Raw genomic sequence first — 19,458 nt, 5'->3', positions numbered from 1 at the left:
CCCCTCTTGTCAAACTGACAGGTCATGAATTATTCATGAGCTTCCGGAGCTCCGGACGTAGGAAGTAATTAAGGAAGTAATAAAAATATGATATTCATAAAAATATGATATTCCTAAAAATATAATTGATTATTTAGAAAGTTCCTTATATATCAAAATAGCATTCTTTTATTTCTTTAAGCAATTTAAAAAAAATTAATTTTTTTATGCTCAAAAAACGCCATCTGGTGGCGAGTCAGTGTGTGTGTGCGCGCGCCCGCGCGCGCCCGAGGCTGTGTGTCTGGGCGCGCGGGGGCGCGCCCGTGTCTCCGGACCGTGCTCTCTCGGGCTCCGTGCTCATGTGTTTAAAAATGTATTAAACCATATTAAAATTGTTTAGTTAAACTTGTGCTTTTGTAACGTTCAGTATGGCCACAAACACATGCTGCATGCCTTGGGGGAAAACTAATTCGATTTATATGCATTTGTAGATTTAGAATAAAACTCATACTCAGAAAAAACTCGCGATCCCCTTAACCTAATCCTTAGAAACATAAGCAGGGAAAACTCCTTAAAAAACCCTCCGCGTTTTCTCCAAAAACCCTACAATAACTTGTTAGGGTACCCCCTCTATTCCCAAAACCTTATATTCGATAACAGGGAAAATCCTGAAAAAATCCTTAGTCTTTTTTCTCAAATTCAGCGCCCCGCGGCTCCCTTCATGCTCAGCCAAACAAAGCCAAAACTCCTTTTAAAAAAATTCTCCGCGATTTCTCCAAAACCCTAGAATAACTTGTTAGCTACCCCTCTATTCCCAAAACCTTATATTCGATAACAGGGAAAATCCTGAAAAAATCCTTAGTCTTTTTTCTTCAAAAACTTCCCTCTTACTAGCAAGCTCTAAAATTCAACCCACACTCTAAGTTCTACCTCGCTCTTAATCTCCGATCCACAACTTCTTGCAGAGCACAATTTTTTCCTGCTTGTTCGCTCCCCGCTCTGCTCCCGAATGCGCTGCTTACCTCGTTTGAAAATTCCCCCCTTAGACCAACTCCCCCTTACTTCGCCCCGCTGCCAATCACATAGCTATTGCACCGCTCCCTTTGCACCCCGGTTAGCCAATCCGCTCCAGGTCCGATTTTATGATCTCCCGCTGAGGTTAAGACTGCCGTCGAGCTCCCAGAAGACCTCTGACTTCAGACATATCAACAACTGGCGCCGCTCAGACTGCTTGCGAGTTCGCATATGGAGCGGCCGATTTCAACAGCAACTTGCGTCTCTTTCCTTATCCGCATATCATTCGGTAAGTGTTAATCTTCCTCTCTAACTACATTTTTGCATTTTCCTTTTTACCATTCTGTCAATCCTTTCATTTAAAAAAATATCATAATGGTTTGTAACACGTACAATACACCATCTGTCCATCCATTCGCTTCCGCTTATCCTTTTTTCAGGCTCGCGCGGTGCGCTGGAGCCTATCCCACGTACAATACACTTTAAAATATATATAAGCTCCACTTTTAACTCCTGTAAAAGTTTATACATTACATCTCTACATCACCTATCATGGCCTCATCAGGTATCTCATATCATCTTGTTATTGTTATGCTCCTTTGATATTTTGCTAGTTTGCGTGTTTTAAAACTCTTTTTGTTTTTCTTTATATTTTTAGACCCAGATGTGTTAACCTGATCCCTGCGAAACACCAGCTCTGCGTGGATTTTGACCGCGAGTGACCGGATGTTGTTTCCGACCTGAGGTTGCCTGAAATGCCGTGAGGCTCGTTTGAAAGATTGCGCCCGAGACCAACTCCGCCTCCAAGGCACGCCTACCTTTAGCTGCCACCAGTGAGATATCAGAGCCGGGCTCCACATATCCAATCAGGAGCACGAGCAAGACAGCTTTTGCAGACTCTCCAGAAATATACAAGTCCTTACCAACTGCTCTGCAACCCAGTGTTTCTGGTCCCCTCACGAACATCGCTTTTTGAGATCTTTTTTATGAACCACCAAAAAAGCAATTTTACCCCACAGTACAGAAGACTGGGTCTGAGGGCAGCAGCGGGGACAAATGATTGTAATGAAGCGACGGACATTTCATGGCTGGTCTTGCATAATCGTGAGTTATTATGTCATATGGTGATAAGTACATAGTTTTGCAAGAGGCATACAAGCACTGTGGAAAAAGTAATCATAAAACTGTTTTTGTGAACACCCTACGTTATGCTTTAAAAAATGTGATACATGTAATGTGATCATCAAAGAACATGATTTTTAAAAAAAAAAAAACTTTTATTCTTATGCTTTTAAAGTATGTCAGATTATCTTAAAACACTTATTTGTATGTTATAATGTTTTTCTTACACCATGTGTAATTTTTATAGACACCTTGTTCATTGTATCAATGTGTAATTATGTATCTTTGATAAATAAATAAAATATTTATTCTTGTATTTGTGTACTTTCTGGTAATTCAATAAAAAATTAGTCACATATCGCTCTGATAAACACAGATGGCTGAAAGAAATGTTTGATGGAACAAAGGAAACAAGTGTCTTGCTGCTAAACTTTTAAGTCACCATGGTTTAAATGAGAAAGTCTGTATGTAAAACATGAAAAACTCCATATCAGTGATATCTACAAAGGTGTACTCATTTCTTTGTTATGGTACTTTACTGTTCCAATGAAACAATCAATCAGAATCAGAATCAGAATACTTTATTGATCCCTGGGGGAAATTATTTTTTGTTATCTGGGGGAAATTATTTTTTGTTACAGTGCTCCATTTTAAACCAACATTAAGACAAGACAGACAATACGCTAACTAAGAATAGTACAATATATACATATATATACATACATACATACATAAGTCACTTATAAATAAATATTTGGAAAAGAAACATGTGTAGTTGTAGCAGCAAACAGTGTGTTAAGTGGATGCGTTGTACAGGGAGATGGCCACAGGCAGGAATGATTTCCTGTGTCGTTCAGTGGTGCTTTTCGGTAATCTCAGTCTCTCACTGAACGAGCTCCTGTGACTGACCAACATGTCATGGAGTGGGTGGGAGGTGTTATCCAACATTGTCTTTATCTTGGACAGCATCAAGTACAGACAACAAGTACAGAAGACTGCATCTGGATCTGAGGGCAGCAGTGTTATGGTGAAATTTAACTTGTTCTTTTGTGTAATTGCACATAGCCCATCACAGGACCCCTTAGTAAGCTGTACAGCATAAGTTTTCAATTCACTTTTGTCAGAAAACTTCACAGTATGAGAAGTTACAGCACAGTTTCTCCAAACGTGTGGTTCTTTTTCAGCCAGCGTGCTTTTAGAGCATCTACATTAGCTCATGTAGTAAAAGTACAATCAGTAAGTGTACTTTAACATTTGAGATTCCGAGTCACTCTTGCTTAGATCATGTGAACTATATCATGAACCTTTTTTTGTATAATGCATCAAACCTGTTCAAATCAGTTTATTTTCAATTTATTTTAACTAATCTAGAGACAAGCAAGTCCTTTTTAGCTTCTGTTATGCTTTTACCTCTCACGTGTTAAACTAGATGTTAGTGTTCTCAGAGTTAACATGTCTCATGTTGCCATGTTGTATTTCTAATACCCAGCCTCAGTGTTCGCCCTGTTGACCCTCAAATCCAAACACCAATGATCTAGATATTCACAAAATTCATAAGGAGATTCTTAAGGTCTTAAGTTTTGTTGTTTTTATGTTTTACATAAAAAAAACTTCACATTTTTTATATTTTTAAACGAAAGTGACATGCAAGGATATTTTTCTTTAGTGATGTTGCTTCAGCAATCTCAAATACTAATTCTGGGAATTTTTATGGTCAAACTATGTGATTTTCCAAATGTGTGTGTGTGTGTGTGGAGTAAAATGACCTTCTTCTCATGATGCTGTCACCGTGAATCATTCAGGATTAACAACACAAATTGTATCGATAGCAGAAACAGTCTTATAACTTATAATTCTCACACGTTACCGCTAGTTTTACAAACGCAGTCTTCTTCAGCTCTGTTTATGTAGCTTTTATGAAACTGATTTTCCATAGTACAAGTAGAATTTAATTTTTCTTTGCTCTCCAGTATAAATGCAATAATTTGCAGGCTTTTTACTGAAACTCTCACAATGCAACACTCAATGCTCAGAGCTTCATATATCAACAGCTCTGAAAATATCTTCTTTTTTTAAAGTAATGTAGGACAGGATCTCTCACTCTCTGTGTCTCAAAAAACCCAACTAAACTGGCAATCACCACTAAACAAATGGAAGTAGTTTATGGCTTTTTTATCAGCTGCATTTCTTTCATTTATGTATTGATCACATTGTTTATTGGTAATGCTTTTAGGTCACTGTTTTAGCATGTCTGCCTCACACCCCATTTAAACAGTTTGACAGACAGTGGGGTCTGGTAAGGAAGTTGGGGGAAAGACAAAAGGTGTGAAAACAGCTGTGTACTGCCTTCTTTCCTGTAGGAGGTATTTAACTGAGAGCCATGCTCAGTGAGAGACTCTGCTCACCCTCTGTCCCAGCGATGGCAGTCCCTCACCAAGCTCGATTTCTGTTCTTTGTCTTGATTAAAGAATGTTAGCTACCGCTCATCGCTTGTCTGCAGGCTTTATTAAATGGAAAACTTCCACAACAACCTCTAAACAGTGGTTTATGGCTTTTTGTCACCTGCAACACCATGTAACACTTGGATGTTAGATTCTTTTACCAGTCAGTGTTGTTAGCCCCAACCCCCAGGCTCCAGGTGTCTGAGCTCTAACCCTGGCTGCCAAATGTCCCCCTGAGGCCTTTGTGCTTTTTACCACCAGACTAAGTTTGTATTCCTATCTACTAATATTATTTTATTTTTTATTATAGCACAAGGTTCAGTTAGGTTACTACTTTGACTTCCTCAATTTGAGCACATTTCTGACCCGATACTTTATCAAACTTTTACTCGAGTGTTTTTGACACTAGCAGCTGTACTTCTACTTAAGTAAAAATTGCCTGCAATTTTGCCACCTCAGTTGCCACTTTTCTGGAGTTTGTACAGTTTTTATATTGAAACGTTCAATATTTTACGTGTTATCCTTGATCACAGTTCTAAACAAGTTAACTTTCTTCACTTCAAAGTAACCCAAAAAAGAAACTATATGTCCAGTTCTCTTTACTCCAAACTGGTTTAAGGCTATGCTGTTGTTGTGATATGGCCATACAAATAATATTAAGTTTAATTAATCTTAAAAAAAAAAGGCTGCTTCATGGCTACCTGTTCAGAGAATTTGCAGACTTTTATGGAAACTGTCACAATGTAACACTCTCACTGTATGAGAATATAATAATATAATAATAATTTTTTTTAAAATGCATATAAATCGAATTAAAGTTTCCCCCCAAGGCATGCAGCATGTGTTTGTGGCCATACTGAACGTTACAAAAGCACAAGTTTAACTAAACAATTTTAATATGGTTTAATACATTTTTAAACACATGAGCACGGAGCCCGAGAGAGCACGGTCCGGAGACACGGGCGCGCCCCCGCGCGCCCAGACACACAGCCTCGGGCGCGCGCGGGCGCGCGCACACACACACTGACCCGCCACCAGATGGCGTTTTTTGAGCATAAAAAAATTAATTTTTTTTTAAATTGCTTAAAGAAATAAAAGAATGCTATTTTGATATATAAGAAACTTTCTAAATAATCAATTATATTTTTAGGAATATCATATTTTTAGGAATATCATATTTTTATGAATATCATATTTTTATTACTTCCTTAATTACTTCCTACTCCGGAAGTAATTACTTCCGGAGCTCATGAATAATTCATGACCTGTCAGTTTGACAAGAGGGGTATAATATCACTCTCTCAAACAATATCATGACCAGCAGCTTTTAAGGCTTTGGCTCCAGCAAACATCAGCTGATACTAGAAATTAATATTAAATACATTCTAACAACAGCTGATCAAGCTTAAATGTGCTGCTGTTGTTTATCCGCTGGTTTCCTCTTTCTGGGCAAAGTGGGCAATAAACAAACAAGAGAGAAAAGCCGATCAGCTGATCATTTATCAGTTTCATGATTGAAGTATCAACAGGAGAGGGAGGGGGGAGAGAATGAGAGAAGTAATATTAATATTTTCTCTCAATACATGATGATTCCGTTTTTACAGAACGGTTGGCAACTCTAATAACTAATTGTGAATAAAATAAAGTTCACTATCAGTAATATCATAGCACCCGTCTAGCAGTATAAAAAAATCCGTCATGCTAGCTGGTACGCAGTACGAGTTATTTTAACTGGGAGGAAATAAAAATGTGAAAATAAACTACAACTAAACTTGGTTTATATCTGACCCACTCAGACCAACTTCTCACCTGCCCCTCGGACCGGCCGCGCCTCATGTCTCTCCTCCTCCTGCCTCCCTTATCCCTGATCCACCTGCTGGCCTCCACCACTTGCTAATGTTACTGAAACTGTGGAAGCTCCGCCATAGAAAACAACTGAGTTCTTTTTACACATCTGCCAACATCTGGCCAATCTGGCCACCACCTGTCATTGTTTATACCGTTACAAAAAACAAAGCAAAACGAAACGAAAAATCCCCATCTGCCCACCAGGCAAATGCCCAGTATGCCCCGTGGCCAGTCCAGCTATGCTCACGACTGCTAGTACTGCTCACTACTGAATTATACTGCTAATTGGGAATAAAATTGATGAACGCCAGAAAATAATTTGGATCATGTCTTTATGAGACGTAATATCATCACCTGAGCTCTGTAAAGCTATTTAAATATTGCTAGATTATTGTCCTCCCTTAACAAACATGCTACTTCTATCTATACAGAAACTTGGTGGCTTACTGTGTAAGTCACATTTATAAGGAAAAGATTCATAATCAGGGAAGATCATAATCGGGGTATGTCCACATTAATAAGTGACAGAGAGCGGAACTAACAGCCCTCCCGTTGTTCAATAAAAATGATTTAAATATAGCTCATCCGAGGGTTACTCACACTTTAACGATGGTATGGAAACCAAAGGATCCACAGAGAAAATGTGTTTTCTTAAATTGTGTAATCTGTAGTCTATGAGGCAATAAACCAGCTTTGTCCCGGTGTGACTGATTTCGAAATGGGTGGTTTCCAAACTCGAACATGGGTACGTGAGGAAATCCGCGCAAACTACACCTCTCCACACCTTTGTCAGAGATGACGGTATCACGTTCCCTGGTAGAAAACGAGTATGTCACGCTTGTTACCTGTGAGTGAAACGGTGAAAAAGCTCTCACCGATAGAGTCTACGCATCGTTTGTACGTGTATTATATGAAACTGAACCAGAAAACGATTTCCTCGTAGCTCGGGTAAGTCATTTATAAAAGTATCATATTGTAGCGGGTCAGGGCTGTTCGGGGTTCTGTTTGTACAGTTCTGTTTTGTTTATGTTGCCATGGTAACGGGTGACACACTCTGGCTGTGACGGTATGTCCTTCCGGCGCCCTGTGTGTTGTTGTTGTTGTTGTTGTTGCCGCGCTGAGCAGTTAGCTAGCAGTGTTCTTCTGCAGATGTTAATAAACGGCTGTGCTCCCTGACTAGCTCACGGGAAGCAAGACCAAACGATACCTCCGTCTCCTCCTTGTCTGAGCTCGCCACAATATTTTACCAGATGATGCGGTAAGAACAGCTTAATCTTCGCTGATGTTATTTTCTTTATTATCTTATAAGTGAATAGAAATGTTATCACAAAAGAGACATGGCTAAGTGTGTTGTAATGTTGCTTTATATATGATGACTTTCTAAACTATAACTTGTTATACTTTGCTGATTATATCACAACACACTCTGACTGCAGATTGTTAATGTTTCCCAGTCAAACATCTAGAATGATTTCAAAATCAAAGGTGCTGGTTTTCCTGCTGTTTGTCATTGGTATTGGTGTGTATTTCAAAACACGCTACCAATTGACTCATTATGCTGTGGACCAAAAGCTGTGTGCTTGCATAAAATGTTTATCAGAGGATAAGCAGTTGCTTCTGGATCGATCGAATAGAAGTGTTCAACCATTTTTGACTGCAAACTTAAACCTCTCACAGAATGAATTCAACTGGTGGAAGGTAAGTAGTCACCAGGAAAGGATGACATTTTTACACACACCCCTCCAGCTCATTTGGTCTAACAACATAGTTTATTTGAAATGTCTGACAGGATTTGCAGGCTGAAAGCCGTAGCTTCAGAGTTTATGAAACAACAGTGGCCAACTTGTTTCAGATCTTCCCACAGAATCCAGATGTTATACAACCCAAATATGACCACTGCAGGACTTGTGCTGTGGTGGGTAATTCTGGTAATTTAAGGAGATCGCATTATGGACCGCTGATAGATTTACATGAAGTTGTCATAAGGTACTTTCTAAGCTAAAGCAATTTTTCTTTACCATTAAATTCAAATTCAAATTTTATTTGTCACGTACACAGTCATACACAGTACGATATGCAGTGAAATGCAGTGAAATATCCCCTCCTACACAAAAGATCCAAACTGATGTGAAATATATCCCTTTGTGCTTTTTAGAATGAACACTGGTATTACCAGAGGCTTTGAAAAAGACGTTGGAAACAAGACAACTCATCGTGTCATGTATCCAGAGAGTGCTGTGGATTTGGATGACAACACCCATTTTGTACTGTTTCCCTTTAAGATACAGGACTTTGAGTGGCTCATTAATGCCTCTACAACAGGGTTTACTGGAAGGTGAGTTCTCTTTTTCAGGGCTACATGCACATGTATTTGACATTTATTTAACGAGACTCAGTGTCTCATTTACAAGAGAGACCTGTTTTAGACAACATAATTAAATGAAAATAATAAAATAGAAAAAAAAAAATAGCAAAATCTGCCTCATTAAGATCAAGTTCCCAGTGATGAAAATCAGCACTGGGACGTCTTTTAAATCTACAAGCAAAATCAGTTAAGCGAGAGAGCTCAAAGTCTTTCTGTAATGTATTCCACGAAGACAGACTTCAAATGATGGCACCTTTAAGCTCTCTACAAACTGATTATCCTGAAATCATACTATGACTACATTTTTATGCAACATGCAGACAGATGAAGTGTCCTCATAACAACTCATCTTACTGTAGTTCATTTACGTATGCTTTTGTACTGTTCTTAGGATTGTGACTATATATAAATTAAAAATAAAAAAATTAAATAAAGACTCTTAATGCTTGTTGAAAAGTTATTTTATGTGAACCATTTTTAGGCAGTTGTGCAGCCACTAATTTGGGCACATGAAAATCATACATTCAATCATACAATCATTTTGTACTTTATTTTGTTTCAGATAAAATATTCTGATTTCATCTGAGCTTGCCCAGCTTTCTTCTTGGTCCCACCAATGCCACCCCATTAAAAGAAAAAATAACACTCTTAGGTTTAGATGTTACAGTCAGCATACACTACCTTCTTCTCTCCCAGCTGCTAAAATTACCGACACCTGCTACTAAGCAAAGTATCTCAAAAGATTTCCCCTAGATCGTCTTGCAGTACAGAATTTACATCAAATGCAAAAATAGAATGCCACTGCATGAATTCAACATGTACGCAGATTAAAAGGATTTGGCTGATGGATGTAGTTTCAGGTGAAATAAGGTGAATTTCTGTATCAAACCATTACTCTGATCCTTCTCCATGTTCAAGACGGACCATGCCTTTTTTAGCTTTGTTTTTGTTAAACACCTACTTCATATTTTTCAATGTCATGCTGTTTCCAACAGGTCATATATGCCAGTGAAATCAAAGAGCAAAACTAACAAGGATTTGGTGAGTAGCGTCAATGGCAAAGCTTCCTGGTGGCAATGGTAATATTTAAAAATAAAAGCTGTTTAAAGGCTCATTCTAATTTCTAACAGGTCATGGTGGTAAATCCAGCTTTTATGAAATATGTACATGAGGTTTGGCTTGGAAATGAGGGACGTTATCCATCCACTGGCTTTATGGCTTTGATTCTTGCACTTCACATTTGTGATGAGGTAAGTACAAAGTTTTCAGTCTCCGAAGTGCCAGACGTACAAAATAAAATATGATTTTTATTGTCATACAAGCTGGTCCATTTGAGTCTTTGCTAATTTGTTCTTTTGTTCTTATATTGCTCTCCTAAATAGATGTGCATTTCAAAAGTTCAAAATGTCTTTGGTGAAGATCAGAGCAGGTTTACCCACCAGTACCACTTGATTAAAAAACTCTGGTTTAATCTGTGAATGGTTAAATTTCAGTTCACATGCCCTATGAAAGTGAAAGCTGTTGCAAGTATTTCTGATGTGTCCCCTTCTTAAATTGACTAGACTACAATCTAGAAGACATTCCTTCATGGAAAGCTTTTTAGCTAAACCTCTCAATAAGAGGTTTTGTCATTGTATACTCATGGTATAATCATAGTGTTTCCATTTAGTGCTCAGGTCGCTGTCCAACTGTTCATTTCATTTTTCAGCAGCCATTGTTTGGATTTTAGTTAAAAAAGGGACATTTTGTTCATGCATTTGTTTCCCATTCATTCATATGTTCATTTTTTGTCTTCCTAGGTTAATGTGTTTGGTTATGGCGCTGACAGTGATGGAAACTGGAGTCACTACTGGGAAATACTCACAAACAAAAGGTTAAGAACTGGAGTACATCCTGGAAATTATGAGTATAACATCATCCAGCAACTAGCTCAGCAACAAAAAATTAAGTTCTATGAAGGCCTAATGAAAAAAATGTGATTGAATGCCATACACTCAGTGGGGAAAGAACTGAAAGCCAAATGGATGTGTATCTACAACTATAGTAATTTCCTAACCCTCCTAACTGAAACTGATATTGGGAATCTTTAGGAAGGACTAGTAATCATGAAAGGGGTTACGTTAAAGAAGTCTTTGGATATGTGACATTTTGGTAGTTTCCCCCCCTAAACCATAGCTTAAATTAACCATGTAAAAAATGTACCCAGGGGTTATACTCTTTAGTAGTTTCTAACATCTATGGTTCTTAAGAAATGAAGTATTTTCTTACGAGTTGGCAGAATTACAAGAAGACAGACAACAGCATTATTATTCTTAGTTAAAGTAAGCTGGTTGCATGAAAAGGAAAATGGTGCAGTAAAGTAACTTATAACATAGAGGGTGTTTAATTCATGTAATGAATATTGTCAGCATTTTCTAATACAGTCAGCAAATATTTAGATTTGTAGAATTTTACAGGGTTGATCTCCTTAAACTTGTGTTATTGTTATTATGCAAGTGGAGAGCTGTCATACTCTCAGAGTAGGAAGGACTCAAACACACAAACACAAACAGAGGCAGGCAGTCTTTTCGTTCAAGCTCGGGTCCTCTACCAGAGGCCTGGGAGTTTGAGGGTCCTGCGCAGTATCTTAGCTGTTCCTAGGAGTGCGCTCTTCTGGACAGAGATCTCCGATGTTATTCCTCGGATCTGCTGGAGCCACTCGCCTGGCCTGGGAGTCACCGCACCGAGTGCTCCAATTACTACTGGGACCACTGTTACCTTCACTCTCCACATCTTCTCGGGCTCTTCTCTGAGCCCTTGGTATTTCTCAAGCTTCTCGTTTTCCTTCTTCCTGATGTTGCTGTCATTCAAAACCACTACATCTATCACTCACATGTGGGCAGATGTTCCAATCAAATATTAATTATTGTCACAAAAGCATTGTGGTTAGACATGATCATGATTTCTAGTAAGGATAGTATGGATATATCAGTATTTTTCTGACAACCTAATTTTGTTCCTACTACTGCTGCCATAACCACCACATCAAATAAAATGTAAAAGGGTACACCACATAGCACTTATTAGTGAATGTATGTTTTGCTGGACACCTGGAGTGCATTCCTGACTATCCATTGTAAACAGTGTTTTTTTGTTGTTGTTGTTGTAGTTTTATGTATTTTTGGGAGAGGACAAAATAACACATATAGTATGTGTATTAATATGGTTACAGTTAAGCCTCAATTCTAACCCTTGGCTTGCAAGCTGCAGGTTACTAACACAAAGGTTACTGTCCTCAGGCAGTACAACACACACAAACACACACTCACACTGGTAGAGGAGAGAGAGAGAAAGGAAGAAAGGTAAACTGTATCCAGATAACCCAGGGACAATTTGCTTTCCTAAGCAGCTTAACAGTTCATTTCATGTTGAAGTTGCCACCTTTGGTTTCGAGTTTGATTTTAAAAGTGATGTTTTGAATATTTCTGAAATGCATTTTTTCCATTCATCATTCATCACCTCTTTCTCATATCTAAAAATGGGCATTTGCATCCTTTCAGATCCACATTTTATATAGGGTTGTAATAATTTAACTTTATTGCTTTTTTTAATGATTATGGGAGAAATAATATATTATAGCATTTGAAAAAAATGCTTACCTTTTATGATCTAACATTTGAACATTGAGCATTTAGAAATCAGATATTTGTAACTATGTTAAAAAAAATATTTGAAAATTATGTAGGACATAAACAGCTGGTCAGCAGAAATGTGCACTACATTGCCAAAAGTATTAGCTCATCTGATCTGACTCATCTATCAAATTTCCAGATAGAGAAGCATGGTTTGTCAAACCAAAGAGCACTTATTGGTGAATTTGTGTTTTGCTCTTGCACCTGGGGTGCATTCCTGCTATATATATGTATATATATATATATATATATATATATATATATATATATATTGTATAAAGTATTAAGACTTTTTTGGCTTTGTATTTTTTGTATTCTAGAAGCACACACAGCAAATGGTAATTTTATCAGTTTGGTGTGGGATCACTGAATTTGGCAATGTACTTTACAGTGAGCAGCAGCATGCTCGCATTTAAGTATATAATTGTTTGCAATGTAACAAAGATTACCCAACTTTTTAAATGATCTGTAGACCTCTTGTCAAATTAATGACCCACCAATATGTTCCATTTATTTGTTTAGTCACCAAATATTTAAATATTACAACTTTTACAAGAATAATCTCAAAGTTTTATTATGACCCACCAATATGTCCCTTGTGTTCAGTAAAGGGAAATATAGGATTCATGTTTTAGTGGCCTTAAGAACTCATTAACCACTTATCAGTGTGAAAAGGATCACCCATTCAAATCTACTCAAACAGAATAACAAGGGTAAATAAAATGCTCTTAAGCAAAAAAAGTGTGTTTTAACATATATATATATAATATAGTTTGTTGAGTCATTCTTTAGACTAACTTGACAGTTCTTAATTTTCTGAAAATCTATAAAGGTTTTAACATTTTCTTTCTGTTAGCTACATATGAATAAATAAATAAATAAATAATTAAATGAATAAAAAAAAGGTTTGTGTACAAATGAAACTGGACAGTTCCTCAAGCCAATTCCACAGAGAAAATAAAATGTAAAAATAAGATAAAATGGAAACAAAAACAAAAAACTCCATGGTCCTGCTCCCCAGTCGATGCCATACCTATTATATTTAAAACTTGCTCATTATGTAAGTGATCATTATCAAGTTACAGAATAGAACCAAACAGAGCACATGAAGTTGATTATGTTTTCTGTTGTGACAGGCATTTTCAAATGCAGTATTTCAAGCAGAGCTCAGAAATTAAACAAGGAATGGATTTATGAATCAATAAATGAATGTATCTACCAATTCATCAGTCATTCAATATTTTCACAACAATAAAGTGAAATGATTTTTGCAAATGTCTCCCCAGTATGAACTCAAAAACCACAATAAGGGCATTTGTGAGGTAAACTGGTAATATTTAGACTTGCCATTTGCCTTTTGAAGAAGTGCTTGTATTTGGCTTTTTCATGGAAGTTCTTGGCCAGATAACAACAACATAATACATAACAGTAAAAAGTCTGAGTCAGAAGAGACAAACTAATGTCTGACCAAAGACTGCTGGCCTGAAAGAGCAGGCTACAGTTTTTCCCTTTTTATGGGACATTGGCAAACACTGGACAGCCTCTTTTGAGCTCATCCTTCATCCAACCAAGGTTCACGAAACTCAAGAGATTCACATCTAGAACAAATAAAAAGGATTAGGCTTAAAACCAGACAACCAATTAGTCATTTAACTGATTAATGGTTGAGACATTTTTGTGTGATTGCATTTGTAACATCTGAATAAGTGTTGATTAATCACTGCTGTTAGTTTTTTTTTTTTTTTTGCTGGAGCACCACACAGCCCTTGGATCGGTTGAAGATGGTTTTGTTTTGGAGGCTGCAGACTCTTGTACTGGAAATTTCTTTAGTTTATGTATTAATTGATTCACTTTAGTAACAGTAGTAACACTTTTGTACTCAGTATAGAAAGCTCACTCTTGGCATCAGTTGTATGCATGTGGAATGTGATCAAAAGTGGGGTCCAAGTTTTATTGCACCTTCACAGCAGACTCATTTTCCTCTTGAGGGCTCTGGACATCCTGTTGCAGATGAGATGACGGTTGGTCGGAACTGTTCCTAGACTGAAGAGATAAGGATCTGTTAATAATTGATCTGCTGTGAAACGTTCTTTGTTTGGGAAGTATAAAGGGATCAGGGTGATGTCTTTCACTCAGAAAAACGGGTTAGGTGTGTGATCTGAACATTTTTCTCCACTGCAGTGTTTTTCTTTTCTTTTTTTAATAAACCTCACTTCAAAAGCCACGCATGCCTGTTGTTTGTAGTTTTATTCAATATTTTCCATAACACTCTCAACACTGAATATCCAGCAATGACGAGCTCACCTGAAACTTCACACCTTGGCTCATGTGATTAGGTAGAGCACATGTGTCAAACTCATGGCCCACAGGCCACATCCAGCCCGGCGTACATTTATATCTGTACCTCTTGATGGATCTCAAGAAGAAAAGAAGAGGCTGTTGAAGGAGTGTATGGTGAAAAACAATTATATCCTTTCTCCTAACACTCACTCATCCCTTACTCAGGAGAAGCTAAGATGAAGCAGCATTAGCTTAATGAAAAGCACTCACTGAGACACAGATGCATAAACAGTCACCAGAGACAGTGAAAATATTTCACACCACATAACAAGATATATTACACTTTACAAAGCTCTTTAAAAAAAAATCTGTTCTTCACGTGAGCAAATAAGTAAAATCATCTGTGTGCCAACAGATAATCCAGTTTTCCCACTTAGACAGAACCATCAATGCTGTTTGAAGTCAGACGTCCTTCATCTTCCATCCATTCTCTTTTGTTGCGTTTGAACTGGAGCCTATCTCAGCGGTCACAGGTCAAAACACTCAGGTCACCACTCTGTCACAGATACTTGTGAAAGGTGCTATGGAAAGATAAAACTGATATTACTTTTGAAATGACCAAATATAGTCATTATATTTGTCCATCCATCCATCCATCTTCATCTGCTTTATCCGAGGCCGGGTCGCATTACTGCAGCTGCAGCCCCAATCCGTCTGTCGATCTCCGGCTCCCTTCTCCCATCACTCGCGAACAAGACCCCGAGATACTTGAACTCCTCCACCTGGGGCAGGAACTCATCCCCGACCCGGAGTGGGCACTCCACCCTTTTCCGGCTGAGAACCATGGCCTCAGATTTGGAGGTGCTGATCCTCATTCCCGCTGCTTCACACTCGGCTGCGAACCGTTCCAGTGCGAGCTGGAGGCCCTCACCAGATGAAGCCAACAGAACCACATCATCTGCAAAAATCAGAGATGAGATTCTGAGGCCACCAAAGCGAAAGCCCTCCGCCACTTGGCTGCGCCTAGAAATCCTGTCCATAAAAATTATGAACAGAACCGGAGACAAAGGGCAGCCCTGGCGGAGCCCATCGCCCACCGGGAACGAGTCCGACTTATTGCCGGCAATGCGAACCAAGCTCTTGCAACGGTTGTATAGGGATCGAATGGCCCGTAGCAATGGGCCAGACACCCCATACTCCCGCAACACCTCCCACAGGACACCCTGAGGGACACGGTCGAATGCCTTCTCCAAGTCCACAAAACACATGTAGACTGGTTGGGCAAACTCCCATGCACCCTCAAGTATCCTCGAGAGGATAAAGAGCTGGTCCAGTGTTCCGCGACCAGGACGAAAACCGCATTGTTCCTCCTGTATCCGAGGTTCGACTAGCGGACGAACTCTCCTTTCCAGCACCCTGGCATAGACTTTCCCAGGGAGGCTGAGGAGTGTGATCCCCCTGTAGTTGGAACACACCCTCCGGTCCCCCTTCTTAAAGATGGGGACCACCACCCCGGTCTGCTAGTCCACAGGTACTGCCCCTGATCTCCACGCAACATTGCAGAGGCGTGTCAACCAGGACAGCCCTACAATGTCCAGAGCTTTCAGGAACTCGGGGCGGACCTCATCAACACCAGGGGCTCTGCCACCAAGGAGTTGTTTACACAGTAGCATCCCCAGGCTTCTACCTTTCTACCTATAAAACCCGGAGAGCAGCCAAATGGCTGGTAGGCTTTTAGCTAAGCTTTAGCTTCAGCCAAGTGGAAGCTAAATTGGCTAGTCATTCATATGTATATTAGGTTGTTACCTGGGAATTCTGGAGGGAGGGGAGTGGGGGTGTGTCAATGAGGGAGTGGGGGAGCTGCTAAAAGCTGTGAACTTCCTTTTGTGTTCGTCTGATGCATTCTCAATCATCCAGGGAAATAAATCTCCAAAAGTCACCAACTTGGAGTGTTTCAGTTTGCCATCTTAGGGAGAAATCAACACACATGGGTGTATGTCCTTTGTTGCTGAGATTGCTAAGAGAGACTTTGGCGAGATCACGCAAAAATAACTCGGGATCTCGCAAAAGTTTTGCGAAATCTCCCAAAACAAACTCAGGATCTCGCAAAAGTTGAATTCCAACAATGGCGGCAGCTACTTAGTTGTAATATTACTCTTTCTGGGTCACAAAATACACTTTTAAGATATTTTGAGGCATGAATGTAGTTGTGTAAACGTCAGATATTTGCTCAGTTTACAAGACATCGCATATTTGCAAAAGTGCTCAGACGTTTTCGGAGATCTGACACCCACCATCTCAAAGCTAACGGGAGGTCAAGACCTACTACAGCCGGGAGGAACACCGCTCTCCCGGCACATCGTGCCTTGACCTCCCGGTCGGCTTCGAAGAGCTAAAACTAAAACGAGATGAGCACACTTTGTCTAGGGTGCATTTCTGAGATTTCACACAACCCAGGATTCAAATCATGAATACATAATGGTATTGGATTTACAACATTATAAATGAAATGTGCTCTATTTGGAAGCAGCAGGCCCCCCCCTCCCCTTTTGACGGGTTGTGTGCGAGACTTTAAATCAGGGGTAGGCAACCTTTCTGATGACGAGTGCCATTTAAAATTTCCTCAGAAGTCCTGTGCCATATGATTGTATTAGCAATAAATCTAATAACGCTCTATATGAACAGTTACACAATATATAGAACCACTGATAAGAGAAATAAACTGGGCCAATATGGCATGTTTGTTAATATTCAACCCAACCCTTGAACTCATTCATGTCACCTAAAAGGTAAAACTGTTTCTCCATCACCTGTTCAGCTCTGATGATTCAGTAAGGACATCTCCTGGTTTCATCTGCATGTTTCCCGCTCACCAGATAACCAAACCAACACCATGACCAGCAGGTTTGAGCTGTGGCTCCAGCAAACATCAGCTACTAAAAAGAAATATTAAATAAATTCTAACAACAGCTGATCAAGCTTAAACGTGCTGCTGTTGTTTAGCGCGACATCCGGCGGTTTCCTCTTTCTGGCGCAAAGTGGGCGATAAACAAACAAGAGAGAAAAGCCGATCAGCTGGTCATTGATCAGTTTCATGATTAAAGTAGCAACAGGAGAGAGAGGGGAGAGAATGAGAGAAGAGGCAGCTGTGCAGCTCCAGCTTTATGTCTTTTTCATTGTAGCTGAAGTCCGGGACAAACTGCGTCCCTTCTCAGCTCAACACCAAACGTGTAATATTTTCTCTGGATGCGGGACGATTCCGTCTTTTTACGGGACGGTTGGCAACTCTACTAACTAACCTTATGAATAAAATAAAGTACAGTTATTGTAACTGACTATAAAAAGTCAGCACAACAAGAATAAACTGCACCTAAACTTGGTTTATATCTGACCCAGATAGACTACAGGTCATAACTTCTTACCTGAAGTTCAGTTCACCTGACACTCGGACCGGCGGCTGCCTCGGGTCTCTTCTCCTGCCTCCCCTTTCTCTCATCCACCTGCTGGCACCCACCACTTATTAATGTTACTGAATCTGTGGAAGCTTAGCCACCACCAAACAACTGAGTTCGTTTTTTACACACCGACCAGCATCTGGCCAATCCACCACTTTCATTATATACCGTTACAAAAAAAAAAAAAAAAAATCGGCCACCGACCAAAATAATGCCCAATGGCCAGTCCAGCTATGGTCGTGCCATCACTTAACCCTTCGCGTGCCAACTGTGGCACGGGTGCCCAGTGTTGCCGACCCCTGCTTTAAATCATCAAACTGTAAATTTTAAATTGTTATTGATCCCTTTACCCCTAGTCCTAAAGTGTATATTTATTTTCTTACTCTTCTTATATATATTGTTTGTTTACTTGCACTGCTGTAACTGGAGCCTCGTCGTCTCGTGTCTCTATATACTGGACTGTATGTAGCGGAGATGACAATAAAGTTTACTTTGACTTCAGCAGCGAGCAGGTGCACCGAGGGCTCTCGCGCTCACTTTTCGTGTATAGAATTTCGAAAAAACATTGGTGCAAATTATAAGTCTGTATCATAATGTCTGGTGTTTTCGTGTTTGTTGGTTTGTTTTTATTTTGTTTTATTTTGCGAGTTGGTTTTTAGATGCCGCTCCAGCCGATCAGAGAATCCCCCGCCGCCACGCCCTCTCCTCTCTGCGCCGCAAGCAGCAGGCGCACCTTGCAAACGAAGGGAGCCCTTACTCCCAGCAAATGGGCGATAGAAAACCGATCGGGGCCTATGCCATTCCCAATATGCGCTGGCATGACGTCGGGGCAGCATGAGTACGAGCATTTTTTTTTTGCCGATGCCCGTGATGCCGCCCCCCACCACGGTGCCGCCCCGGGCAATCGCCCGTATCTAAAACCGCTACTGCACATGACTGTAAAAAGGATATAAAAAGGATGATCTTCACTTAGCAAACAAATATTTCCATAACTGACAACATGACGGACATTTTACAGTGAAACATATGTACATCCATTCATCTCTCCATTTGCTACAGTGTGTCTTGTAGGGTGATGGAGTACCTGGAGAGAAAGCATGCAGGAGTATGGAGAATGGTTCCTATGTGGGAACAGAACACACAAAACATAACATAACTTATTTCCCCATCATTTATCTCATTTATACAACTAAGAGAAGCCTCAGTTGTTTTGTATATACCTCATGTTGGGGAATTGGGTATATCATTAAAAAAGAAAACTGGGACAGAAAAAAGGCAATATA

The 19,458-nt window shown here is 39.5% G+C and overlaps 1 protein-coding gene across 3 annotated transcripts; it reads left to right on the top strand.

Annotated features, from left to right (window-relative positions):
* The first annotated feature begins 7,169 nt into the window (after nucleotides 1-7,169).
* On the top strand, nucleotides 7,170-12,633 carry LOC147304457 (CMP-N-acetylneuraminate-beta-galactosamide-alpha-2,3-sialyltransferase 1-like). Of its 3 annotated transcripts, none has more exons than XM_086280679.1 (8): nucleotides 7,170-7,352; nucleotides 7,585-7,662; nucleotides 7,841-8,102; nucleotides 8,269-8,390; nucleotides 8,560-8,739; nucleotides 9,765-9,810; nucleotides 9,900-10,019; nucleotides 10,569-12,633. In XM_086280679.1, exons 2-8 carry the CDS (start codon nucleotides 7,655-7,657, stop codon nucleotides 10,746-10,748), a joined length of 918 nt encoding a protein of 305 aa, XP_086136805.1. In that variant the 5' UTR covers nucleotides 7,170-7,352; nucleotides 7,585-7,654; the 3' UTR covers nucleotides 10,749-12,633. The 3 variants fall into 3 exon arrangements, with proteins under 3 accessions (XP_086136805.1, XP_086136804.1, XP_086136803.1); XM_086280678.1 differs by having other exon boundaries at nucleotides 7,172-7,352; nucleotides 7,859-8,102; nucleotides 8,194-8,390; nucleotides 10,569-12,631; XM_086280677.1 differs by having other exon boundaries at nucleotides 7,172-7,352; nucleotides 8,194-8,390; nucleotides 10,569-12,631.
* The last annotated feature ends 6,825 nt before the right edge of the window (nucleotides 12,634-19,458 follow it).

Source organism: Aulonocara sp. 'chitande type north' Nkhata Bay, linkage group LG22 (genome assembly GCF_057382095.1).
Source record: "Aulonocara sp. 'chitande type north' Nkhata Bay isolate Kocher_YH1m ecotype deep benthic linkage group LG22, A_spYH_male_GT1.1, whole genome shotgun sequence".
NCBI classification, from domain to species: domain Eukaryota; kingdom Metazoa; phylum Chordata; class Actinopteri; order Cichliformes; family Cichlidae; genus Aulonocara; species Aulonocara sp. 'chitande type north' Nkhata Bay.
This window is presented reverse-complemented; position numbering and strand designations above follow the sequence as displayed.

What these genes read in the sequence shown, in the direction of transcription:
- LOC147304457 (XM_086280677.1), top strand. An exon ending in ATGAATTCAACTGGTGGAAG is followed by an intron (nt 8,103 to 8,193) that starts GTAAGTAGTCAC and finishes AATGTCTGACAG; the next exon opens with GATTTGCAGGCTGAAAGCCG. An exon ending in CACTTCACATTTGTGATGAG is followed by an intron (nt 10,020 to 10,568) that starts GTAAGTACAAAG and finishes TTGTCTTCCTAG; the next exon opens with GTTAATGTGTTTGGTTATGG.